At 46.1% G+C, this 27,632-nt stretch overlaps 1 protein-coding gene across 1 annotated transcript in view; it reads left to right on the forward strand.

The window, feature by feature from the left end:
- The first annotated feature begins 392 nt into the window (after nt 1–392).
- The window catches only part of uchl3 (ubiquitin carboxyl-terminal esterase L3 (ubiquitin thiolesterase)), a 54,302-nt gene continuing 27,062 nt past the window's right edge, over nt 393–27,632 (forward strand). Inside the window, 3 exon segments of the mRNA XM_085998504.1 lie at nt 393–545; nt 17,070–17,226; nt 26,738–26,823. Of these exon segments, the coding sequence (XP_085854630.1) occupies nt 420–545; nt 17,070–17,226; nt 26,738–26,823 (369 nt within the window). The 5' untranslated portion in view covers nt 393–419.

The following is a 27,632-nucleotide window of genomic DNA, read 5'->3' on the forward strand; positions in this document are numbered from 1 at the left end:
GACGTTAAACCGAGGCCCCCGTCTGCCCCCTCGGGTGGATGTAAAAGATCCCATGTCTCTCTTTCGCAGAAAAGCAGGGGAGTTTTCCCCGGTGTCCTGGCCAACACTTATCCCTCGTCCAACATCACTAAGTCAGATTATTTGGTCATTATCACGTGGCGGTGTGTGGGAGCTTGCTGTGCGAAAACTGGCTGCCACGTTTCCTACATTGCAACAGTGACTCCACTTTAAAACACCTGAGGTCGTGAAAGACTCTATATAAATGCAAGTCTTTGTTTTCTAAAGCAATTATGAGGTGTTTTGGCATATTCTAATCCATGTGGGTTTCATTCCATTCAGTGAATTTAATTGTATGCATGATGAATATGTGAGGATGAGTTTACCTGTTGAATTGACTTGAGGCATTTTCCCACCAGTTCATGCAGCAACTGGGATTGCTGCCCAGCTGGCAATTTGGCGATGTCTTTGGAATGGATCCTGAACTCCTCAATTTGGTGCCAAGACCTGTCTGCTCAATTCTTCTACTCTTCCCAGTTACAGAAAAGGTACTTGGTTTTTCTTTTAATATGACTGGTAACTTCTCTAACTAAAAGATGGTAAATATGGGACTCTCAAGATGGGGCATATCCTGTATTATATATTCCTTCAAAAGTGCAGGCCTGCATTTTTCCCACTTATGCTCCTGATTACTGTTTTTCTTGTGTTTTGTATTTACGGTACATTTTATATTGAAATAATCATTCCAGGGAAGCCTCCCAAAATTGTGTTTGTGAATATTAAACTGGCATTTGGTAGTTTCTAAAGCCCAGAATTTTCAGTTTGTCAATGTTCGCCGTCATTATTACTATGTAAAACTGACAGCAACTTCTGGCTTCAGCACATGCCGGAGTTGCTGTCAGTGATACCCTGCTCCTCCCAGGGTGCGCCGTTGCAGTCCTCGCAGATGGAAATCAATTAAAATCCTTGAATTGACGTGAACTTCCACTTTCTACGCACTATTCTCGCTGTAAAAATCCTTGGAAAAGGTTCAGCCTTGTTGAATGAAGTGTAACTGATTTTTTAACGGCGTACTAAGTCATAATTACTGCTGAACAACCTCTCTGGGCTTGGAAAAACTAATTTTATATTTGTGGAATGTCAAATTTCTCCCTTATAAAAAAATTCCTAGATTTTTTTTAAATTTTTTTTTAAGTTTATGATATTTCAGCTTCTACCTTAATCCCATGTGTATGTCCCAATCTTTATTTTGCTATCTGTAAAATGATTAAAAAGTGAAGGATAATCAGTGCTTTTTACTTCCTGGTTTGCTGTCTGTGAGAATTCTTCAATGTGATTGGTTGCTTAGCCAGCTTGATGGCATCACTGTTGCCAGGCACTGGAGATCTCCTATAGGTGGTGCCAGAATCAAATTAATGTCGGGAGAGGTGAAATCCATGCTGCAGAGGTCGCTAGATCTTTGTGGGTAACTTTCTTCGAGGTCAGCGGCGAGCGGCGCCACTTCGCCGCTGACCGTAAAATCCGGGCCCGTGTTAGGAAACAGTTTCCTGGGTGGTAATTGTACACTGGATAGCAATCTGGTGTCAGATTTCTGGGTGACTCATTCCCTTCTATTATAGCTGGCCAAGATGGCGCCCGAGACGGTCCGGTGCTAGCGCGCTCTCCCTGCTTTGGGCGGCCCGCTCTCGCCGCTCGCTCCCACAACCGGAGCGAGGTGTTCGGCGAGTCGGGCGGAGGCAGCACAGCGCGGCAAGCAGCAGCAGCCACGTCGACCCGCTAGGGCACGTCGGCCGGCCGCTCCTCAGCAGGAAGGGATTCCGACCGGGAGGAGAGGAGCTGAGCATGGCGGCCAGAGGCTGGACCGGAAGCAGGCCTGGGCCGTCGGACCGTGGAGCCGGCGACGGTGAGGCGGAGGCCGCGGCGACCGGAGGATGTGTTGGGCGAGTCGGGCGGAGGAGCGCAGCGCATCGGGACGCAGCAGCAGACTCGACGACTCGCAGTCCGACTGGGAGGAGGGGAGCCGGGAATGGTGGCCAGAGGGTGAGCGGGAGAAGCAGGCCACCGCCCGTGGAGCCGAGCCGGCAACAGTGGGGAGGACGGAGCGGCTGAGGGACATCGTGCTCCCACTGCCACTGGATGCCAAAGAATTGACTTTCTGGACACGGCGCTGTAAAAATAGCTGACGTGTCTCGGTGAGCTCCCACAGCTTTATTGTGGGAGTGATTGGGGAGTAAGCATTCCATTGTATTAGTTACATATGGCAAATAAAGAATCTTGAATCTTGACTGTAGAGCCCCATCACTGTCCTGGCTAATCAGCTAACTTAACACACCAAGGATCAAACTGGGACCTCCTTGGTCTGCATGAATCTAGCACCCACTGAACCATTTGGGAAGCGTGTGTCTTATTTCCTCCATCTCTAGCAGACGTGCTGTGTAGCTAAATGAATGCGACTAGCACATTCCTTTGTGCTCCAAATCATAGCGCTGGGCGTTGAGCCTGTGCTGTCCCAGCTTCAGTGCTGAGCTAAGCATTGAGTAAAAGCAATATTATATTGATTGACTGCCTGCTCAGTGGGCAGCAGTTTCTGCACTTTCACCTGAGACCTTGCTGGCTCTGAACGTTTGACCTCGAGTCTTGAGATCAGCTTTCAGGAGCAGGAAGGATGCTGATCCTTCCTTGCTGGCTGGTTACAGCAGAGTCTCCTGGCTAGAAAAGACCGAACTGGCCGAATGACCTGACCTCCTCCTGTGCGATTGCTTGTTATCTCTCATAGTAACTCCTTTGACTGAAATGTAGTTCACTTTAAAAAAAAAAGACAGTACTGCACGAGGGATAGTTTTTTTTGAGGGTACTTCCTCCACTCTTTTCCCCTCCGACCCACTGGTGACATTTCCCTTTTAATAAAACTGCTAGAGCTTTTGTAGTCTGTTCATAGTCATCTTGGTCTTTTTTTCTCCGATGTTTCACTGCTTTGTAACACTCCTGTTGGCACTCACTGTACAGGCCGACACATAAAGAACACTCACTTGGCTGAGGTACTAGAGGACCAACACCACCTATGGGACTGTACCTCATCAAGTGTCGCCACTTTCAGAAGAGAAGGGGGTAGAAAGAGGAGGGAAAGAAATAAGATCACGTGGGTAAATGCTAGATATAGTGTTATTTTGTACACAGCCAATTGTGTTTTATAGTGAAGGCCCTAAAAAAAATCACCGGTCCACAGCAATTCTTGTAGATCTTTAAATATTGTTTGTAATTCTGACATTTTCCGTAAAAAAAAGTTACACTGAATGCCAGTTACTGGGGATTCTCGGATAAAAGGAATGTTCACTTCAAGGCTGTATTTTGCCACAGTCATTCTATTAACCTGTCTTCCGCTGAAAAGTGTTTGACAGGAATTAATGACTGTGCTGCACTGCATACTCTGCCTTTCTCCTCTGAGACCTGGGCTTGACTCCATCGCAGACTGATGGGACCATGTCTGCTGGCTGGAAGGCGTCCCATGTGAAATACGTCGGGGGAAGTCTCGACCTAGTTGGGTGCAGGCTCATAGCACAAAACTCCCCCTAATTTGAAATTTCGCCCAAGCCAATGAGTAGCTTTTGTGAGAAAAATGGTATCTAGTCGAGTCTTCACTTTATGGCTGAGGCACGGGCCCAGAATTTCCTGGTAAGTGTGGCGTTGTGCCGTTTCTCTTCTCCCCCCCCCCCCCCCCCCAAGGAAATTTGCACGTAACTGATTAACGTTGGTTTTATGCCGAAACTTTGGTGCGCGTGAATTTCCTTGATCATTTGCGGCACTTCTGAGATACGTCCACCAAAACCCTCTGTCACTCATTTGCATTGCTCCGATGCAAAAGACCAGCTCGTGCGAGTTTCCTGGATTTATGCGAACAATGTGCTGGTGTAGACCTACAACCCAAAGAGATGTTAACCTCCAACGGTAATTCTGACGAATGAGAGGCAAAACTACAAATCAGTTCCTCTCCAGTAGGTCTGCTGGTTAAATGTCAGGATTCTCAGCTGGACAACTGTGAGTTCAAACTCAGGTTCACACTTCCTTTCGCGCCACCCGTGCCCCCCCCCCCCCCCCCCCCCGGATATGCAGGTTTTGGTGCTACTAAATGATGCAGCACTACTGCTGTGAAGCATCAGAGTTAAGGTGGACAACCCTGTTTGGACGTATTCCTGGAGATTTGATCGCGTGCCGTGTGAGCATGTGACGGTTGCCCATTGCATTTACCTTAGTTACGTGTCTCCGTACTCTAGCATTCCTAAGATGATGATGTCTTGGTACACAAGAATTTTTTTAAAACTAGAAGTGGAATTTGGACAGAATCTTTTTGTGGTGGTACTACCGAGCCACTCTTGGTGATGGACATTGAAGTCCCCCACCCAGAGTACATTCTGTGCCCTTGCTACCATCAGTGAGTCTTCCAAGTGGCGTTCAACATGGAGGAGTACTGATCCATCAGCTGAGGGAGGGCGGTAGGTGGTAATCAGCAGCTTTCCTCGCCCATGTTTGACATGAAGCCATGAGATTTCTTGGGGTCCGGAGTCAATATTGAGGACTCCCAGGGCCACTCCCACGCGGCTGTATGCCACCTCGCCCCCACATCTGGTGGGTCTGGCCTGCTGGTGGGATAGGACATACCCAGGGATGGTGATGGAGGAGTCTGGGACATTGGTTGATGGAGGAGTCTGGGACATTGGTTGATGGCTATGAGTCCGTGAGTATGACTGTCAGGCTGTTACTCGACAAGACTGTGGGACATCTCTCCTAACTTTGGCACTAGTCCCCAGAAGTTAGTGAGGAGGACTTTGTAGGGTCGATTGAGTTGGGTGTGCCATCGCCATGTCCAAATTAGATGCCTAGGTCACGGACGAGTGGTCTGTCTGGTTTTACTCTTATTCTTTGTAGTGGTTTGAAACAACTGCGTGGCTTGCTATAGGCCACTTCAGAAGGTAGTTAAGAGTCAACCATTTTGGTTTTGGACTGAAGTCACATGACCGGGTAAGGATGCCAGGTTTCCTTCCATTGAGTGCAGTTGCGTGTCATGTTGTCATGTCTAAAATGATACATGGCTCCTTCCAACAGTAAATCGTTTGCCAAACACTTGTTCTTGAAACACAGCATTCTCTAATGCAAACAGTTAACTCGAGGGTATTTTAAGGGACCTCGCTGTCGGAGTTAACAATGGGTGTCTGTAATATCTGTGATTTCACGGTTTTATATATTTTTTAAAACTTGTCCAGTGGCATTTTTACAATATGAAAGTGCAACTGACAGTAGACACACTTTTCCAACTCATGGCTGTATTCCAAAAAGCAGACTGCCATGACACCTTGTTCCAGCAGCAGGATCGTGGATCTGGGTGAACGGGCAGATTCCCCCCACCGCCCTACTTCTGAAGATCTCTGATAGGACAATGGCGCAGTTGGAAATGTAAACCAGAGAGATCGATGCCAGGAGGCCAGTTTAGCACTGCTCTCCTGAAACTGACCCAGCATTGTGAAAGCGTCTCGATACTCTCGAGCTGTCTGCTGCCTTTTTCATTCATTGATGTCACGGGTGATCCTCCACATAAAGTTGGTCACCAGATACTTTTATTTTGCATGTAATATTGTCTAGACTGGTATAATTACAGCTATTGTACGTATTTTTTTAAATAAAAAAGTTAAATATCATTTAGAAAAAAGTCATCTGAATCTCTTGAGCTTCGCTTGTTCTCTCGTTCTCTCATTCCCTGGGTCACGAACGTCATCATTTTTTTCTCTCGGCTTTGTCAGGCCCATTAATTAACCACATGTTCGGAATGAAGCTCCTTATTGTTGTAACGTTTTTTTAATAAAGCTAAATGGAATTTGAAATACATGTGTACTAAGAAGTGCCATTAATTATAAATGATGGAAGAAAGCAGCTTCAATGGGTTTCAAAATATCTGTTTGCATGAACCCGTTTCTTTGAACACAATGAAACGTAATGTTAAGTCACGGAGTCGATGCCATGCTCTGTCTTCAGTTCTTTAAAATTGCAGGTTTAAGCCAGAAATTAACCTGTAATTTTTAAAATCTTTTATCTGTTGTGTCATGTGCAGAATGTTTTTTGAGCCTCGGGGTTGCCGCACAGATGATGATAAAGGTGTAGGAAAATGATAGTTTGGGGAGGTCTCTATTTTGTGTAATTGAGCATTTAAGTCTTGTTGATGTCCCTGGGCCTTGGGCTAGATGTGTATCTGTTTTTGGTATGTCTGGCTCTACACTCCTTACATCTGCATGATGAAACGATGGCACTTGGACACGTCTGGAACTTGTTGTCAACCCAGACTGTAAATGTTGTGCATTTTTGTAATTGTCTGCACATTTTAATGAGGCTCGTTTTTTTTCAACCCTCCATTTCAGGTAATCTATAGACTGATAATGCAGGACATATATACTTATGATGATGTGAACAAATTTTCTTGGCAAGTTTGACATCATTTTCTTTTCCTGAAAAGCCTCTTTCCTGACTTGTTTCTATGAAGTATTACTGATTTCTCAGCATCTGTGTTTTTTAATTTTATACTTGACCGATTTGAAGTTCTGAGCTTTGGCTAGGCCTGATGATAAAACTGGTCCAAACCATTTAACCTCTTCTAATCAATCGGACTTCCTGGCCGCAATTTTCTCAAAGGAGGCGAGTTGGGGGCGGTGGGGGTTTCCGAAGCGGGCAGGTTTCCCGCAGGCCCTGCCGACTTTAATGGCAGGGCCTGATTTGAATGCGAGGCCTCGGATTCCCACCCACCCACCCGCCTGCAGCCAGATTGAGAGGCTTGGCTGGCTGTAGGCGAGTGGGCCGATCTGGGGGAGGGATCGCGGGAGGGGGATCGGCGATCGGAAGGGGGGGGGGGGGGAAAGAGAGCATCGACAGGAGTAAGGGATCACTGGGAGGGGCAGAGAGCATCAGCAGGGGTCGGGGATCGGAGTGGGGAGGGCGGAGGGAAGAGATCAATCGGGGGGTAGGGGAGGGGGGCAAGAGAGGATTGTGACCAGCCTCAGCATCATCGTGTGGAGGGGGGTGGTTGGAGGGGAAGGCCCGGGAAGGTGATCGGAGGCCTCGTGGGGATGGGTACGTCCGGGACCCTGGATCCAGGAGGTAGGTATAAAGCCACTTAGCTCCTGGATGCAGTAGTCCCCGCCTCGGTTTAACTGCCAGGTTTCACGAATTGTGTGAAACCCGTCCACAGGCAGTTAAACACCAAACGGACGGGTGAAAAAGAGACTTCCAGCCTCATTAGAATATTTAAATTGAAGTAACGCCCCCTGGGAGCGGGTTGGTCGCCCGCCCCCGGCAAAACCGGAAGTGGGTGGGTTGGAGGCGGGATCAGCTCGGGTATCCCATTTTTAACACTTTAACTGCCCCCAGGCTCCCAACCCACTTTTTTTAGGGAGAAAAAACCAGCTCCTGCCTCTAGTTGTGGCAGTCACAACAAAGTATGTACCATTTATGTAGATTAACTATACCCTTTGCTCAACAACACGCACACAGTAACCTAAATGTTCAGAGTCTGTGCTGATGGCGTAGCACCTTGCCTGTTGATCATAAAATTGCAGGCACATTAATGCCCACGATTTTCCACCCATTGAATTTCCATGGATGGAATATCGTGAGGAGCATGTCTGCAATTTTCCAACACGCACTGATGGTAGCTGGAGTACCTTGTTGTCAATGCAGACTCCGCAGATGTGGACTCCGCAGATGTGAAATCCTCTCCAGAATTCAGTACTTGCAGATCTACATTACCTGAGGTTTCCTTGGTGGTTATGTGGGGCTTTGGTACCAGGTGATTCCAGATTTTTATATACAGAAAAAATGATTAAAGTTTTGCTAGATTGATCCCTGGAATATGGGGATTGTCCTATGAGGAGAGATTGAGTAGGTTGGGCCTATACTCTCTGGAGTTTAGAAGAATGAGAGGTGATCTCATTGAAACATATAAGATTCTGAGGGGGATTGACAAGGTAGATGCTGAGAGGTTGTTTCCCCTGGCTGGAGAGTCTAGAACTAGGGGGCATAGTCTCAGGATAAGGGGTCGGCTATTTAAGACTGAGATGAGGAGGAATTTCTTCACTCGGTTGTGAATCTTTGGAATTCTCTACCCTAAAGGGCTGTGGATGCTCAGTCATTGAGTATATTCAACAACAACAACTTGTGCCTTTAATGTAGTAAAATGTCCCAAGGTGCTGCACAGGAGTATTTTAAGACACAAAAATTTGACTCCGATCCACATACGGATAAATTAGGGCAGGTGACCAAAAGCTTGGTCAAAGAGGTAGATTTTAAGGAGCATATTAAAGGAGGAAAGCGAGGTAGTGAAGCGGAGAGGTTTAGGCAGGGAATTCCAGAGCTTGGGGCCTAGGCAACAGAAGGCACGACCACCAATGGTGGAGCGATTTTAATCAGAGATACTCAAGAGGGCAGAATTAGAGGCATGCAGATATTCTCGGGGGGTGGGGGGCTGGGGCTGAAGGCGATTACAGAGCTAGGAAGGGGCGAGGCCATGGAGGGATTTGAAAACAAGGATGAGAATTTTGAATTCGAGGCGTTGCTTAACCGGGAGCCAATGTAGGTCAATGAGCACAGGGGAGGGAGATGGGTGAATGGGATTGAGGTATTCAGTGCTGAGATTGATTGATAGATTTTTTGGATTCTAGGGGAATCAAGGGATATGGTGATCAGGTGGGAAGGTGGCGTTGAGGTCGAAGATCAGCCGTATGGCCCACTCCTGCTCCTAATTCTTACGTTCTTATGTTTGGAATTTGTGGACATGATTTGTTGCGAGTTTCAGATTTTCTTCTCTTGTGCTGGGACATTTTTCTGCATTAAGGACACTTCGAGAAATGCAAGTTGTTTTTACTTTGATATGCTGGTTGCGTTTCACAACATAAGAACATAGGAACATAAGAAATAGGAGCAGGAGTAGGCCAATCGGCCCTTCGAGCCTGCTCCGCCATTCAATAAGATCATGGCTGATCTGATCCTAACCGCCAATCCACTATCACAGATCCATCTCCTGAATCTAACAGAATTAGACACACGAAATAGGAGCAGGATCAGGCTACACGGCCCCTGGGCCCGCTCCGCTACCCACAGGGCCATGACCGATCCGAACCGAGACTCATGTCCAAATTCTTGCCCGCTCCCTGTAACCCTTAATTCCCTTTACTTCTAGGAAACTGTCTATTTCTGTTTTAAATTTATGTAATGATGTAGCTTCTACAGCTTTTTGGGGCAGCATATGTCATGGACCTACCACCCTCTGAGTGAAGTAGTTCCTCCTCATCTCAGTTTTGAAAGAGCAGCCCCTTATTCTAAGACTATGCCCCCTAGTTCTAGTTTCACCCATCATCGGGAACATCTTCCCCGCATCCACCCGATCCAACCCCTTCACAATCTTATGTTTCAATAAGATCGCCTCTCATTCTTCTGAACTCCAATGAGTAGAGTCCCAATCTACTCAACCTCTCCTCATATGTCCATCCCCTCATCCCCGGGATTAACCGAGTGAACCTTCTTTGTACTGACTCGAGAGCAAGTATGTCCTTTCTTAAGTATGGACACCAAAACTACGCAGTATTCCAGGTGCGGTTTCACCAATACCTTGTACAACTGAAGCAATACCTCCCTATTTTTATAAATGAAAGCCAACATTCCATTGGCCTTCTTAACCACTTGCTGCACCTGCATACTAACCTTTTGAGTTTCGTGCACCAGGACCCCCAGATCCCTTTGTACTTCAGTACTTTCCAGTTTCTTGCCATTAAGATAATAACTTGCTCTACGATTTTTCCTGCCAAAGTGCATAACCTCACACTTTGCAGTATTGTATTCCATCTGCCAAATCTCTGCCCACTTACTTAGCCTGTCTATGTCCCCTTGCAGGTTTTTTATGTCCTCCTCACTCACTACTTTCCCGCCCATCTTAGTATCATCTGCAAACTTTGATATGTTACACTCGGTCCCCTCCTCCAAATCGTTAATATAGATTGTAAAGAGTTGGGGACCCAGCACTGACCCCTGCGGAACACCACTAGTTACTGATTGCCAATCTGAGAATGAACCGTTTATCCCAACTCTCTGCCTTCTGTTAGAAAGCCAATCCTCTATCCATGCCAGAATATTACCCCCAATCCTGTGATTTTTTATCTTAAGCAATAATCTTTTGTGTGGCACCTTGTCAAATGCCTTTTGGAAGTCTAAATACACTACGTCCACTGGTTCCCCTTTATCCACCCTATACGTTACTTCCTCAAAGAACTCCAGCAAATTTGTCAAACATGACTTCCCCTTCATAAAACCATGCTGACTTTGTCCTATTAAATTATGATTATCCAAATGTCCTGTTACTGTCTCCTTAATAATGGACTCCAAAATTTTACCTACCACAGATGTTAGGCTAACCGGTCTATAGTTTCCAGCCTTCTGTCTACTGCCCTTTTTAAATAAGGGTGTTACATTAGCAGTTTTCCAGTCTGCCGGGACCTTTGCCGAGTCCAGGGAGTTTTGGAAAATTATTACCAATGCATCCACAATCCCTACCGCCACTTCCCTCAAGACCCTAGGATGTAAGCCATCAGGTCCAGGTGATTTATCCGCCTTGAGTCCCATTATTTTACCGAGTACCACTTCCTTAGTGATTTTGATCGTGTTTAGCTCCTCCCCCCCCCCCCCCCCCCCCCTGTTTGTCCAGTGTTGGGATATTCTTAGTGTCTTCTACTGTAAAGACTGATGTAAAATATTCATTCAGTGTTTTTGCCATCTCCGTATTTCCCACCATTAATTTCCCGGTCTCATCCTCTAAGGGACCAACATTTACTTTAGCCACCCTTTTTCTTTTTATATAACTATAAAAACTCTTACTATCTGTTTTTATATTTTTTGCTAATTTACTTTCATAATCTATCTTCCGTTTCTCAACTGACTCATGTTTTCTCAACAGATGCTGCCTGACCTGAGCACCACCTAGCATTTTCTGTTTTGCTTTCAGATTTACAGCATTTTTCATTTTGTTCATATTTAACGTTTATGGAACAATTCTAGAGCAACTGCAGGCGCAGTAGACTAAGTAGAGGCAATTAACAGCCTGGCAAGCCATGTTAATTGTGTTTATCACATGGGTGGGTTTTTACACCTTTTATTATTGATTGAGCCGTACCGTTGGCACATGAATACATATGCGTCTGATAGGAAACTACAAAATAACCCATCTTTCTCTTCTCTCTTAGGCAGTCCCTCGGAACCGAGGATGACTTGTTTCCACATTAAAAATGAGTTTGCAGGTGACTGATGAGTCCAATGCGGGACCTACAGTCTCTGTCACAGGTGGGGCAGACGGTGGTTGAAGGGGCGGGTGGGTTGACGTGCGCTCCTTGCGCTTGGCTTCCCTCTTGCTCCCGGCGAAGAGATTCGAGGTGTTCAGCGCCTTCCCGGATGCTTCTCCTCCACTTTATGCGGTCTTGGGCCAGGGATTCCCAAGTGTCGGTGGGGATTTTGCACTTTTTCAAGGAGGCTTTGAGGGTGTACTTGAAGCGTCTCCTCTGCCCACCTGGGGCTCGCTCTCTTGCCGTGTCGGAGCTCCGAGTAGATCTATTGTTCTGTAAAGGATCTATAATTTGATTAGCCATAGTTCAAAGAGCACTCAGACAATCCAAAGTTTTCACAGCCATGTGTGAATTCCTGATGTCATTTAACATTGTGTTGGGTTTTAGGCCGAGTGGAATGTTGTTCAAACGCATTCAGAAAGACGGTGCCAAACCCTTTCAGCTGACCACTTGCAGAAACCAAAGTAGATTGCCTGTTTTGGACACAACAACAACTTGTATTTATATAGTGCCTTTAACGTAATAAAACGTCCCAAGGTGCTTCACAGGAGTATTTTAAGACACAAAATTTGACACCGAGCCCCATAAGGATCAATTAGGGCAGGTGACCAAAAGCTTGGTCAAAGAAGTAGGTTTTAAGGAGTGTCTTAAAGGAGGAAAGAGCGGTAGAGAGACGGAGAGGTTTAGGCAGGGAATTCCAGAGTTTAGGGCCCAGGCAACAGAAGGCACGGCCACCAGTGGTTGAGCGATTATAATCAGGGATGCTCAAGAGGGCAGAATTAGAGAGCGCAGATATCTCGGCGGTGGGGGGGGGGGGGCGGCGCTGAAGGTGATTACAGAGATAGGAAGGGGCGAGGCCATGGAGGGATCTGAAAACGAGGATGAGAATTTTGAAATCGAGGCGCTGCTTAACCGGGAGCCAATGGAGGTCAGAGTATGTATGTCGTGTACTGTAAAAGCTGAGTCTCTGAAATGATTGATATTCAACTGCGACTGTTTTGCACGGCACACTATATGTACTCAAATATAATCCCCTCCCGCCCTCCGATTTTCAGGCAAAAGAATTTACATAAGATAAAATGTAGAATTTCTTATTCATTGAAATGGATTGTGGTTCTGAGCTGTGCATATGTCATGTGATACTTGGGATATGGAGTGGGAAAGTGAGGGGGCATGGTGTATTTTTGGGTTGAGGTAACCCTCATAAGTAACGAATAAATGAACAGAATTGCTGAATGTGATCCCCAGAGCCTTAATCACAAGTCCTGTGATTGCATGCTCTAAAACGTAATTCAATTTATTCAGTCATCACAAACCACTGGTCCTGCTCGGAAGATACAAGGGTAAGTGGCTGATTGGAATCTTGCGCATGAATGGATAAACTCAGTGACTGCACAGTTACTATCAACTGCCAGCAAAATAATCTGCTCCTGTCCAAAAATGGCGTTTTCTCATGAATTTAAAAAAAGTCACTGCTGTGATGTCTCAGACATTTACATGTTGATCATCTTTCCCGTGTCCTAACTCGCACCAAGTCCCGTTCGCCCATCACCGCTGTGCTCGCTAACCTACATTGGCTCCTGGTTAAGCAGCGTCTCGATTTCAAAATTCTCATCCTTGTTTTCAAATCCCTCCATGGCCTCGCCCCTCCCTATCTCTGTAATCTCCTCCAGCCCCACAACCCCCCGAGATATCTGCGCTCCTCTAATTCTGCCCTCTTGAGCATCCCTGATTATAATCGCTCCACCATTGGTGGCCGTGCCTTCAGTTGCCTAGGCCCCAAGCTCTGGAATTCCCTGCCTAAACCTCTCCGCCTCGCTACCTCTCTTTCCTCCTTTAAGACGCTCCTTAAAACCTACCTCTTTGACCAAGCTTTTGGTCATCTGCCCTAATTTCTCCTTATGTGGATCGGTGTCATAAAGTTATACAGCACAGAAAGAGGCCCTTCGGCCCATCATGTCCGCGCCGGCCATCAAGCCCTGTCTATTCTAATCCCATTTTCCAGCACTTGGTCCGTAGCCTTGTATGCTATGGTGTTTCAAGTGCTCATCTAAATGCTTCTTGAATGTTGTGAGGGTTCCTGCCTCTACCAGCCTTTCAGGCAGTGAGTTCCAGATTCCAACCACCCTCTGGGTGAAAAAGTTTTTCCTCAAATCCCCTCTAAACCTCCTGCCCCTTACCTTGAAACTATGCCCCCTAGTTATTGACCCCTCTACTAAGGGAAAAGTTCCTTTCTATCTATGCCCCTCATAATTTTGTACACCTCAATCAGGTCCCCCCTCCGCCTTCTCTGCTCCAAGGGAAACAACCCCAGCCTGTCCAGTCTCTCTTCATAGCTGAAGTGCTCCAGCCCAGGTAACATCCTGGTTAATCTCCTCTGCACCCTCTCCAATGCAATCACATCTTTCCTATAGTGTGGCGACCAGAACTGCACACTTGTCTTAAAATACTCCTGTGCAACATCTTGGGACGTTTTACTACGTTAAAGGCGCTATATAAATATATAAGTTGTCGTTGTGTGCTGCTGGTCTGGTGGGGCTCTCTTGGTAAATATTCTTAAGTCAGTAGAGGCGAGGGTGGGGGTTTGAAGAATTGATTTATGGATGTCCCAACTAAGCCTAGCTGGAGCTTTGACTCACGAGGGATCATAATCATAATCAACTTTATTGTCATTGTTAGTGCACAAGTGCAGTACAACGAAATGTAGGCTTGCGGCTCCCGAGAGTGTACATTTAGATTAAGACATTTAAACATTCAACATACATTTGGCTTGTAGTATATTAACATAAATATAACCATAATAAAGTGCATTGGCAGATGTGCAGGCTTTAGAGTTTATTTGTGGAGTTCAGTAGGATGACAGCCCTGGGAAAGAAGCTGTTCCTAAATCTGGTCGTACGGGTGCGAATGCATCTGTAGCGTCTCCCAGATGGCAGGAGGGCGAACAGACTGTGGCTGGGGTGGGTAGGGTCTTTGTAGTCATTACCGCTGGCAGAGCACCGTGACCTGGTTAGACCAGCCAAATCTGGCACCAACGGGCGAAAGGAGGTAGGGAAATTGGTAGCTCTACCGTGCTTCCTTGTAGACCAACCGAAGCACGCTAGGTCCTCAAAGTACTAAGAGGACAGGGAGGACGTGAGGGGGAAACACGTGGTAGTTTAAAAGATAAGGGGCGCGAACCTGCCAGCCCTGGGGAGGCGGTTATGGAGGCGGGACTGCGGAGAAAATGGCAGAATCTGGGGGCAGGTGCCCAACCCGTCTCCGTGCCATCTTGGCAGGAGGTGGGTAGCCGACCCGTGCCGGGTCCCGTCTCCTTGGAGGCGGGAAGGGGATTAGTGCCACTTATCTGCCTGTTAACAGGTAGTTAACAGGCAGATGAGAGGATTATCCTCCATTTTGCCCACACAAGTGCGGGCTTCCCGATGGTTCCGAACCCCGCCAGGGTCACCGAGGCGAGTAGTGGGTCTGCGGGTGTCGGAGGGGTGCAAAAGTGCGCTGTGGAGGTAAGTGATGGGTCCAAGTGTGGAGAGGTAAGTGTGTGAGGTAAGTGGAAAGTGATAGAAAATGTTTACTTACCTTTGTTTCTTCCTGCAGGCTTCAATCGTTGGGGATGCGGTGAGTCTCGCACCCCCGTGGCAGAGATGACAGATGGTCGCTGCATTCTCCAAAATTTCTGCAAAATAAAGAGGATTGTTGAGTCTTGAATTCAAGAACTCCTCAAACTACAGAGAATGTCAGAGTTTGACAGCTTCACAGAGTTGACGTTCTCTGTAACCGGCTTTCCCTTAATTGGCCTGCTGAGCCTGCTGGGCGGGCTTAACAAGGTCAATCAAGGGAAAATAGCGTGGGTTGGCCACAAGTCGATGTAGGCGGGACTGAAACCCGACAAGTGGGAGTCCCGCCTCCAAAGCATCGGCAAAATCCAGCCCATGGTGTTCAACTAAGGTAATTAAGGGTTATTTGATCATATTCCTGAGGGAACCCTCATCTTTCAGGGTGTCTAGATGTTTAGTATGGGAAAATAACCATGGTTTTTTTTTTAGTGAGTCATTTTCATTCAGTCTCTTTGTGTAACCTGCACTTACAAAGGTCCTATTTGAACACACACGTTCGACATGTAATGATGTCACTACTGACACAGCAAGAGACAGATAATATCTACTGTGACTTTCATGTGGTATATCTAGGCAGCCTGCATTAGGATCTTCTTCTAAGATCTGAACTGTCAGCATCTTTGTCCACGTGATTTTTGTGGCAGGAAAGTTCTGACTTGCCTCTTTTTGCATTTTGAGTGCAATAGATAATTTGATTGTAGTCAGCCGTAGCCAAATAGAAAATGTGACTGGTGGAAAACTGCTGGATGGGATTAGACAAAGTATTGTTTGTTTTGTGTGGATGAGAAGCAAAGCAATAATTTGGACGAGATGTGCTGTAAAAACTGCAGCTGGTTTTCTGCTGAAATGACTCATAACCACCTGCTGTGACCTTTGTACAGTGTACTCTGTGTACTTGGGTACACAGCGATCCACATCTAAAACTGCTTATTTGCAACCTCCCTCGCCCCCAACCTTTTAGCCAATACCTGAAAACTCTTTCACAGCATGATACAGCACAGAAGAAGGAGGCTGTTAGGCCCATTGTTCCTGTGCTGGCTCTTTGGCGGAGCTATCCAATTAATCCCACTCCCCCTTGACCTATAAGCGAGATGAGTATCACTAGTTGGCCATGTTTACCTGCATTTCCCTTGTGGTTTGCAATTCTGGGAGGTTAGCTGCAAGATCAGCTGTTCCATTACCATGGGGACGGTTCCATTGGCAATCACAGCTCTTATCACACTTCTGCCTGATGGTGGGGTCTGGGCAGATTGGATTCTACCTGACTATAGAGTGGTGGGATGGATGGATGGATGGGTGTGTGGGTGAGGGTTGGGTCAGGCACTATTTGATGCCCGGGTCTGCTTAATGGTGTGGTCAGGTCAAATTCTGGTTGACTATGGGGGTCCGGTTGGGCCCTGCATGTCATTGGGTTAGCTGAAAGAGTCAGGTCTGTGTACCGGTACAGCAACATCTACCACATTGACTTGTGGGGGTTCCTCTCCCCTACTTTCAGCCCCAAACAGAAATTACTAGACTCATTTGCATGTATATGTAGTATATTTAAATTACCAACTTGCCCTGTCCGCTGTGCTGGCAAGAACTGTGATCAAAACTGCAAAAGTAACCCTTCAAATTGGTGCAAGGACCTCCAGTCTCTGGTGCTGCAGATAAACATTGATTTACCTTTGCTGCAAAGTGAGTGTGAGGTGGAGATATTGTTGAAGATGATAGGCCCCAAGCGCTGGAAAATCTATGGCTGACACTCCAGTGCAGTGCTGAGGGAGTGCTGCACTGTCGGAGGTGCCGTCTTTCAGATGAGACATTAAACCGAGGCCCCGTCTGCTTTCTCAGGTGGACGTAAAAAAGGTTTTGAAAATCTGAGTGCAATGACAGTGGCTCCAAAACCCTTTCACAGGTTCCAAACTCATTAGGAAAAGAGATATTTATAAGTGCTTTATCCGGACTAGTAAAGACCCAAGAAAAATATGCGACAACCTTGTTTTTTCAGTAAAGGCAAGAGGCTAACCGAACTAGACAATATTTTCATTTGATCTGCAAATGGTAAAGAACATATTTGGAAGCAAGTAGTTATTATAACTTTTTTTTCCTTCAGTATGAAGCCTTCAAGCAAGAACAGGAAGCAAAAATAAAATCTGAGGGGCAAAAAGTCAATCCACAAGTTTATTTCATGAAACAGACCATCAGTAATGCCTGTGGGACTATTGGCCTTATACATGCACTGGCTAACAATCGAGATAAACTAGAATTTGGTGAGTATTTGGTTTATGTGAAATCTTCCACAATCAAAAGCTAAATTGTTTTGGAAGTTTTGAAACCAGCGTAAGCCTTGCGTATTGTACGTGCCTGTCTCTGTCGCACTTTGCTCTTGCACCTTTATTACATGCGTTTTTTTGCCATTGCACCTTTCCACATGGTTTTCAGTGTCACAAAAAATCAGCAATAAATAGAACTGAACAGATTGGTAACATATCCATCAAACACAGAGAAAGCTGCTAAAAAGCTATCGGTGAGGGATTAAGAACACAAATGATCAGTCAACAGAACTATCAAGAAAGAAAGTGAACCAATAAAATACATCCACATTTATGATATAAATTCTTTTAGCTGCTGCCTTGGTTTTTCCGTGAAGCTGAGGATTTACAACGGAATTAGGTTCGTAACATAATCAAATAACAAAATTTACAAGAAAATGATTAGATTTGAATATTCAATGGCACTTAATGTAACCACATACATGCCAAACTAGAAAAAGCTGATCATTAGTTCAAAATAGCTGACCTGCGAAGACAAAGACTTACACTGAGTGTGCAGCGGGACATGGTTTTGTCATAAACTAAGCTGCAGGTATATGCAACGTTCCATTACTTTTGCTGTATCGCAGAGAAGCACCGTTAACAGCGGTCGGTGGTGATTTAGAAGGGGATTGCGAACAGCGTTCCCGCTAAGCTGCATGGCCGCGCAGCGGTCTGGAGGTCCCGCACAGGCCGCTCGCCGTCTTTTACATTGAAGAAGCCGGGCATGCGCGAAAATTTTGAATGGGTCACGCAGCCAGTTAAAGGGACCGCGCACGAAAACGCATTGGTTGTAAATGCTGAAGACACGAGAATTATCTTCTGTGTTTTTTCCCCACCTGATTTGGTGACATTTTTGGAGCCTGCTATAATTGAGTGAAGCTCTTTTTTTTTTTTTAATTAAGTAAATTGGGTCATCCACTTCAACCCCACTTTCTATCTTACTTACAAACCTTGACAATTCCACAAGTGAGATGATGGGGGTTGGCTGTTAAAGCCAGTCCAGTTAATGCATTCAGACCAGGGAATATCCAGTTCATCCCAAAAGAGCAGCTGCAACTATATTACAGAAAATAAACCTTCATATTGAACAATAGCAGGACATGCACCAGAAAGTTCCTTGGAGGAAAGGTTTCTTAGAAGCTGCTTATTTTTTTGAGGATAAACCCTAAATAAACACTCCTGGTTTGTTTCTGAGAATCCCAGTTACAGGTTATTATTAAATTCTTCACCCTCAAGTTTGTGAGCAACGAACAACAGGAAATGGCAACATCTGATTGGTTCCAGTCCTGCCCTCCAACTTATCTGGTTCTGACCGCCTTCAGTCCCACTTTCCAAATGATCTGATAGGTTGATACTGACATACTGATTTTTATTCTTGTGTTTAAACCTCCTCATGGCTTCGCCCCCCTCTCTATCTCTGGAACCTCCTCCAGCCCTATAACCGATTTTTCTCCCCCGCCAAACACTCCGTTTCTCTTGTAATAGAAACAGAAAATGCTGGAAATACTCAGCAGGTCAGGCAGCATCTGTAGAGAGAGGAACAGAGTGAACGTTTCAGGTCGATGACCCTTCGTCAGAACTGGAAAAAGCTGGAGATGGAACAGGTTTTTAAGCAAGTGTAAGGGCAGGGAAAGGGGGGAGGGGAGGAAAGAACAAAAGGGAAGGTCTGTGATAGGATGGAAGGCAGGAGCGATTAAAAGACAAAAGAGATGATGGTGCAAGGCAAAAGGAGATGGTAATGGGACAAGTGAAGAAACAAAAGATGACTCTAGATGAAGTGTAAATGGCACTGGCAGAATGATCGACAGCTGCCATGTGAGAGAGACAAAAAGAATGATCGAGGCAGAGGTTATGGTCTGAAATTGTTGAACTCAATGTTGAGTCCAGAAGGCTGTAAAGTGCCTAATCGAAAGATGAGGTGTTGTTCCTCGAGCTCACGTTGAGCTTCATTGGAACAGTGTAAGAGGCCGAGTACGGAGAGGTCAGAGTGGGAGTGGAGCAGAGAATTAAAGTGACAGGCGACCGGAAGCTCGGGGTCACCTTTACGGACTGAACGGAGGTGTTCCACGAAGCGGTCGCCCAATCTGTGTTTGGTCTCTCCAATGTAGAGGAGACCGCATCGTGAGCAGCGAATACAGTATATTAGATTGCAAGAAGTACAAGTAAATCGCTGTTTCACCTGGAAGGGGTGTTTGGGGCCTTTGACAGTGGGAAGGGAGAAGGTAAAAGGGCATGTGTTTCATCTCCTGTGCTTGCACGGGAAGGTGCCGTGGGAGGGGGAAGGGGTGTTGGGGGTGATAGAGGAGTGGACCAGGGTGTCACGGAGGGAGCGGTCCCTTTGGAATACTGAAACGGGAGGTGAGGGGAAGATTTGTTTGGTGGTGGGATCATGCTGGAAGCGGCGGATGATGATCCGTTGAATGTGGAGGCTGGTGGGGTGAAAGGTGAGGACAAAGGGAACCCTATCGTGGTTCCGGGAGGGAGGGGCAGGGGTGAGAGCAGAAGTGTGAAATAAAATGGACACGGTCCAGGGCCATGTCAACCACGGTAGAGGGGAATCCTCGGTTGAGGAAAAAGGAAGATATGTCAGAAGCACTAGTATGGAAGGTGGCATCGTCAGAGCAGATGCGGCGGAGACGGAGAAACTGGGAGAATGGAATAGAATCCTTACAGGAAGCGGGGTGGGAGGAAGTGTAGTCCAGGTAGCTGTGGGAGTCAGTGGGCTTATTGTGAATGTTTGTCAAAAGCCTGTTCCCAGAGTTGGAAACAGAGAAGTCGAGGAAGGGAGGGGAAGAGTCGGAGAATGGACCATGTGAAGGTGAGGGAAGGGTGGAAATTGGAAGCAAAGTGAATGAAATTTTCTAGTTCAGGGCGAGAGCAGGAAACGGCACCAATACAGTCATCAATGTACCGGAAAAAGAGGTGAGGGAGGGAACCCAAGTAGGACTGGAACAAAGAATGTTCCACATATCCCACGAAAAGGCAGGCATAGCTAGGACCCATGCAGGTACCCATAGCACACCTTTTAATTTGGAGGAAGTGAGTTGAGTCAAAGGAGAAGTTGTTCAATGTGAGTACAAGTTCAGCCAGGCGGAGGGGGGTGGTGGTGGATGGGGACGGTGGTGGATGGGGACTGGTTGAGCCTCTGTTCAAGGAAGAAGCGGAGCGCCCTCAGGCCATCCTGGTGGGGGATGAAGGTGTAAAGGGATTGGACGTCCATAGTGAAAAGGAGACGGTTGGGGCCAGGAAACTGTTAAAGTGGCGGAGGGCATCAGAAGAGTCGCGGATGTAGGTGGGAAGAGACTGGACAAGGGGAGCAAAGATAGAGTCAAGATAGGAAGAAATCAGTTCCGTGTGGCAAGAACAGGCTGAAACGATGGGTCTACCAGGGCAGTCCTGTTTGTGGGGTTGGGGAACTATGAGGTTGGCGGCCGTGGAGGGAAGATCTCCAGAGGAGGTGAGATCAGTGACAGTCTTGGAAACGATGGCTTGATGTTCAGTAGTGGGGTCATGGTCCAGGGGGAGGTAGGAGGAGGTGTCGGAGAGTTGGCGTTCAGCCTTCGCTAGGTAGAGGTCGGTTCGCCAAACAGCAACAGCGCCACCCTTGTCAGCAGGTTTAATGACAATATCGAGGTTGGATCTGAGAGAATGGAGTGCTGCAAGTTCAGAGGGAGGTAGGTTGGAGTGGGCAAGGGGAACAGAGAAATTGAGACGGCCGAAGTCACTCCGTTTCTCTTCCTCTGGCCTTTTTTGCTTTCCTCCCTTTGCCCCACTATTGGCAGCTGTGTCTTTAGCCATCTAGGCCCCACACTCTGGAATTCCTTACCTAAACCCCTTCGCCCCTCCTCCTCCTCCCTCTGCTCCCTTTAATATCCTCCTTAAAACTCACCTCTTCGACCAAGCTTTTGGTCACCTCCTCCTAATATCTCCTCCTTTGGCTCAGTGTCTTATCTATTTTTCTGATTTCACCTGTGTGAGGTGCTTTGGGACAGTTCTTTCTGTTAAAAGTGCTATATAAATACGAGTTGTTACCGTTTTGAAGGGAACACTATTTATTTATCAACGTGTAGTTGGCAAGGAAAACTTTTAAGTAGTCAAAAAATGCCTCACTGTCTCTGAACGCCTCAAACCTCTTTCCAAGTTCTTTTAGTGGATTTGTGCATCCCTTTCCCACCCCCTTGCAACAGTACAACCTTTGACCCCCTGTGAACAACACAGAAGAGATCTGCTCCTGTAATATAATCTCCTAGCCCCACAACCCTCCGAGATATCTGAGCTCCTCCAATTCTGGCCTCTTGAGCATCCCTGATTGATTATAATCACTCCACCATCGGCAGCCGTGCCTTCAGCTGCCAAGGCCCTAAGCTCTGGAATTCCCTCCCTAAACCTCTCCGTCTCTCTACCTCTCCTCCTTTAAGACGCTCCTTAAAACCTACCTCTTTGACCAAGCCCTAATATCTCCGTATGTGGCTTTAATTTTGTTTTATAACGCTCCTGTAAAGCACCTTAGGGTGTTTTACTATGTTAAAGGTGCTATATAAATACAGTTGTTGTTATAAAACGGCTGTGAATAAGTAATTTTGTTAATGATGGGACCGGAATACTCTGGACAGTTTAAAAGTTCTGAGATTCAATCCCAGATCGGTGATAATTTAGCCGATTTTCAGTGGTCTGTGGACGCATTAAGAGCAAAACAATTAGTCTCGATGCTCCCTGGACGAGGTAGAGGAAAACTGGTCGGGGTCCTGTTCACCATCCAGTGACTCTGCTGGATAAGGACCAAATCCAGCTCCACTGTAGTGCCTGCCAACCATTCCTGTCGAGGCTCACGTGTATGTAATGGCTGCTTCCAATAGGTACTGGAGGACAATTGGTGTCCTGGGACACTCTACCCCAGCAAGGAGTCAATACCGTCTGCAGTGCGAGAGGGAAATAAAGCATTTCTGAAGTTTATATTGGAACTCTTTGTTCCCATGAGAGACAGACCCACATAGGACAGTTTGAATCATGGGCAATTTGTAAATCATTCCATGTAATAAAGCTGATAACATTGTGGGAATTGTTGAGCGGAATCAACTGAAAGTGCAATAGAACTGAATCATCCAAGGTGGAGTAGGTCTTAACTGCACCTTAAAGAAATCCTGTATAAGACTGAATGAATAATGACAAAATTCTGAACATCCTAGCAGACCCTATTTCATGTTCAGTTGCTCGAATGTGGGGTGGGGGGGGCGGAGAACTTTATTTAAAAAAAAAAAAAAAAAAAAAAAATAACCACAGGAGTCCATTCAGTCCATCATGGCTGTACCAGCTCTTGGCTGGAGCAATCCAAAACAATCTTGCTGCCCTGCTCTCACCTCAGCCCTGTATCATCATTTGCTTAAAATGCTTATCCACTTATCCTTTTAAAAGGTACAGCGGTCTCTGCCTCAGTCACTCCCTTTAACAACTGTCTCCTCACTCCCTTAGTAAAGATTTTAAATTGATAACCTCTTGTCACTGACTCCCAACTAGAAGAATTGGTCTTTGCATATAATCCATCAAAACCCTTCATAATTTTAAAATCCCTTATTAAATCCCCATATAGCCACCTCTGCTCCAGTAGAAATAGTCCCAGTATCTCGAACCTGCCGCCCAAGCTATAGTTTCTGACCCCCTGGTATCATCTTGCTCAATCTATGCTTTGATGTCCAAAACTCTACACAGTACTCCAACTGTGGCCAGGCCATTGCCTTGTACAAATTTATCATTACCTTTTTACTCTATGCCCCTATTTATCAAACTGAAAATGCTATTGGCCTTTATATGTACCTGCACTCACACTTTCAAGCAATAATGTATTTGAACCTCAAGATCATTCTGTTCATCCACACCCTTCAGCACCTTTCCATTTGAGTGTTTACTCCCAATTCTTGTTTCCTCACAAAATTCTGAGCTGCTGAGAAGTGCTGTACTGGACGCATTGGACCAGGCACTCAACAACCACCATCAGTCTTCAGTCATCAATGGGCCAGCTGTGAGCACCGACCTATTTTCTATTTTTCTGGGAAAAGTGATTTGTTCTTACGAAGAGCACTCTGGGATAAGGCCACGTTAATGAATGTGACTTTCTGTTTATATAGCCAAGTAACAGAAGCTTGCTAGATTTATAAAAATCACAACTGAAATACAGTTCCTCTCGCAGCAACACAAGCAATCCATGCTGACTGATGACGAAAGTATCGAAGTCTGAGGATATTTGAGGGGTCAGATTAGGACCTTTGGCAATGTTTCGATTGCTGATGAAACAAATCTAGCATTTGGTCCCAACTCTGAATTTGTGACCCAGTTTCTAAGTATGGTCAATAATTCTTCACTCAATAGTGTGGTAGGTAAAATTTTGGAGTCCATTATTAAGGAGACAGTAACAGGACATTTGGATAATCATAGTTTAATAAGACAAAGTCAGCATGGTTTTATGAAGGGGAAGTCATGTTTGACAAATTTGCTGGAGTTCTTTGAGGAAGTAACATACAGGGTGGATAAAGGTGAACCAGTGGACGTAGTGTATTTAGACTTCCAAAAGGCATTTGACAAGGTGCCACACAAAAGATTATTGCTTAAGATAAAAAATCACGGGATTGGGGGTAATATTCTGGCATGGATAGAGGATTGGCTATCTAACAGAAGGCAGAGAGTTGGGATAAATGGTTCATTCTCAGACTGGCAATCAGTAACTAGTGGTGTTCCGCAGGGGTCAGTGCTGGGTCCCCAACTCTTTACAATCTATATTAACGATTTGGAGGAGGGGACCGAGTGTAACATATCAAAGTTTGCAGATGATACTAAGATGGGAGGGAAAGTAGTGAGTGAGGAGGACATAAAAAACCTGCAAGGGGACATAGACAGGCTAAGTAAGTGGGCAGAGACTTGGCAGATGGAATACAATACTGGAAAGTGTGAGGTTATGCACTTTGGCAGGAAAAATCGTAGAGCAAGTTATTATCTTAATGGCAAGAAACTGGAAAGTACTGAAGTACAAAGGGATCTGGGGGTCCTGGTGCACGAAACTCAAAAGGTTAGTATGCAGGTGCAGCAAGTGATTAAGAAGGCCAATGGAATGTTGGCTTTCATTGCTAGGGGGATAGAATATAAAAATAGGGAGGTATTGCTTCAGTTGTACAAGGTATTGGTGAGACCGCACCTGGAATACTGCATACAGTTTTGGTGTCCATACTTAAGAAAAGACATACTTGCTCTCGAGTCAGTACAAAGAAGGTTCACTCGGTTAATCCCGGGGATGAGGGGATGGACATATGAGGAGAGGTTGAGTAGATTGGGACTCTACTCATTGGAGTTCAGAAGAATGAGAGGCGATCTTATTGAAACATATAAGATTGTGAAGGGGTTGGATCGGGTGGATGCGGGGAGGATGTTCCAGATGATGGGTGAAACTAGAACTAGGGGGCATAGTCTTAGAATAAGGGGCTGCTCTTTCAAAACTGAGATGAGGAGGAACTACTTCACTCAGAGGGTGGTAGGTCCATGGAATATGCTGCCCCAAAAAGCTGTAGAAGCTACATCATTACATAAATTTAAAACAGAAATAGACAGTTTCCTAGAAGAAAAGGGAATTAAGGGTTACGGGGAGCGGGCAGGAATTTGGACATGAGTTTAGGTGCGGATCGCTCATGGCCCTGTGGGTAGCAGAGCGGGCCCAGGGGCCGTGTAGCCTGATCCTGCTCCTGTTTCGTGTGTCTAATTCTGTTAGATTCAGGAGATAGTCCTGTCATAGTGGATTGGCGGTTAGGATCAGATCAGCCATGATCTTATTGAATGGCGGAGCAGGCTCGAGGGGCCAATTGGCCTACTCCTGCTCCTATTTCTTATGTTCTTATGTTCTTATGTATGTCTCTTTCCCACACTAATTGTATGACCCATCATTTGTACCATTGGCACTCAGGTAGGAAACTCCAACTGCATTTTTTGTACCTAAAATAGGCCGTATGCAGAGAACCAAATGTTAAAGATTAAGGGCTAGATTTTCAGTTGCTTGCGCCAGCAGTTAGCGCCTTAAGAGAAGTGATTTTCGGGCGCTATGCGTGTAGCGCCCGGGCGCAGCGCAGTTTGCGCCCCGCCCCAAATTAAGTTGCCCGTTAGCGCCGGCGCAAAGTTTAGCGGCCGCCCGGATGCACGCGCAGAAAATGACGTCACATCCTCGTGCAACGCCCTTTGGCCGCCCCGAATCCAAACTTCAGTCGGACCGCCCCATTGTGCGGCTGGCGTCCAGAGCGTTTGTAAAATGGAACGCAACACACCCTGGGGAGCGCAAATTAAAGGGCACTTCTCCTGCACTATAAAAGGCAGTCTGCATGTGTTGTGTGGAAGGCTCCAGTGAACGGTGTATTTATCTCCTCATCCTCATCCTCATCCTCATCCTCAGTCTTCGTCGTCGTCCTTTGCAAAACACACATGCACCCTTCCCCTTTAAGAGCTCTCTCGGGCGCTGCGCTCTGCACCGCCGGCGTAGCGCCTAAAGATAGCAGTGGAACGCCTCTGTTAGCGCTCCACCAACGTCTTAGGGCGAAGCCACTGAATTTCCAGCAACGGGGCGCTACTTTGGAGCGGGCGCTAACTTCGGGCGGGCGCTAAGGTTAGCGCCCCAAAACTGTCTATACTGAAAATCTAGCCCAATGTATTTTAATTCACCTTTAACTCTGGTATTCTCTTGAATGTAATTTGGTGAAGTACAGACCAATGTCTGGATTGTGCACTCTTCAATGCCAAAGTCATTGGCACTCAAACCAGGGTTCAGAAAGTAAAACTGCCTTCGTCATCTCCATTTTGCTGTTTTGTTTAAAATGTGTGACTGATCAAAACTGCCAGTAGCTCTTTTGGTTTCTTTACCATGATCTGTCCCATTGTTAATTTGTTTTTACTCCTGTGATTTATTTTTTTTCTTCCCCCTTCCCTTTCTCAGTGTATGTGGAGGTGCGTTTCCATGGGTGGTCACAGTCCTCCAGAACCTGAACCCCGACCCCCATCACCCCAAATGCCCATTGTGGGCAAGCGTTGATATTGAGTGTCAGAAGAGCATTCAGTTTTTGGAACCATTGCAGCTGAGCGCAATCCTTGGCAGAGAAGGGCACTTCCAGCAGAGGATGTGCTGTGATCAGGAATAGAAATCCTGACCATTGCCTTAGTTCCTTTCTTTGGCGGATTAATCCCAAATGTAAACCCATCTGATGTTAGCAAACTTCCGATAGTATCACCATGCAGTACATTTACCCACAGAGACATCTCAAAAGATGGGGCTGGACTTGTTGACGTCCATTATTTATGCAAAATTTTTCTTTTCTTATTTTTAATGAAGAAAGATATTTCAGGACGGTGTTGTTGCCTCCATGCAAAATATACTGTCGTTCATTCGTACAGTTGCGCAGTTATTAATGTAGTAATTAATTTTTTGGCACTATATTTTTGGCAGAAAGCGATTCAGTTATGAAAATGTTTTTGGAGGATTCGGCCAACTTATCTCCCGAAGAAAAAGCAAAGTACCTAGAAAAAGATGAGGTGACTTCTCTTTTTTAATATATATTATAAACTAGTGTATTTCTTTTAAGACATTGCTTTGCAGCGTGTGATTTTTTTTTTTTTAATACTTATTTTAGTGAAATGCGCTTCCGACCACATATCCGCACCGTAACTTAGACCGCCTATTTCCACCTCCGTAACATCACCCGTCCCCGCCCTTGCCTCAGCTCATCCGCTGCTGAAACCCTCATCCATGCCTTTGTAACCTCTAGTCTTGACTATTCCAACGCACCCCTGGCTGGCCTCCCACGTTCCACCCTACGTAAACTTGAGGTCATCCAAAACTCGGCTGCCCGTGGCCTAACTCGTACCAAGTCCCGTTCGCCCATCACCCCCGTGCTTATGACCTACATTGGCTCCCGGTTAAGCAATGCCTCGATTTCAAAATTCTCATCCTTTTTTTTCAAATCCCTCCATGGCCTCGCCCCTCCCTATCTCTGTAATCTCCTTCAGCCCCACAACCTTCTGAGATATCTGCGCTCCTCCAATTCTGGCCTCTTGAGTATCCCTGATTATAATTGCTCAACCTTTGGTGGCCGTACCTTCGGCTGCCTAGGCCCTAAGCTCTGGAATTCCCTCCCTAAACCTCTGTCTCTTCCTCTCTTTCCTCTTTTCAGACGCTCCTTAAAACCTACCTCTGACCAAGCTTTTGGTCACCTGCCCTAATTTCTCCTTACGTGGCTCAGTGTTTTATAACGCCCCTGTGAAGCGCCTTGGGATGTTTCACTATGTTAAAGGCACTATATAAATTCAAGTTGTTGTTGTTGAAGTAATATTAAATCTTTTTA

This window comes from Somniosus microcephalus, chromosome 10, assembly GCF_052327205.1.
Source record: "Somniosus microcephalus isolate GS21.2 chromosome 10, FLI_Smic_1.0, whole genome shotgun sequence".
Classification (NCBI taxonomy): Eukaryota; Metazoa; Chordata; class Chondrichthyes; order Squaliformes; family Somniosidae; genus Somniosus; species Somniosus microcephalus.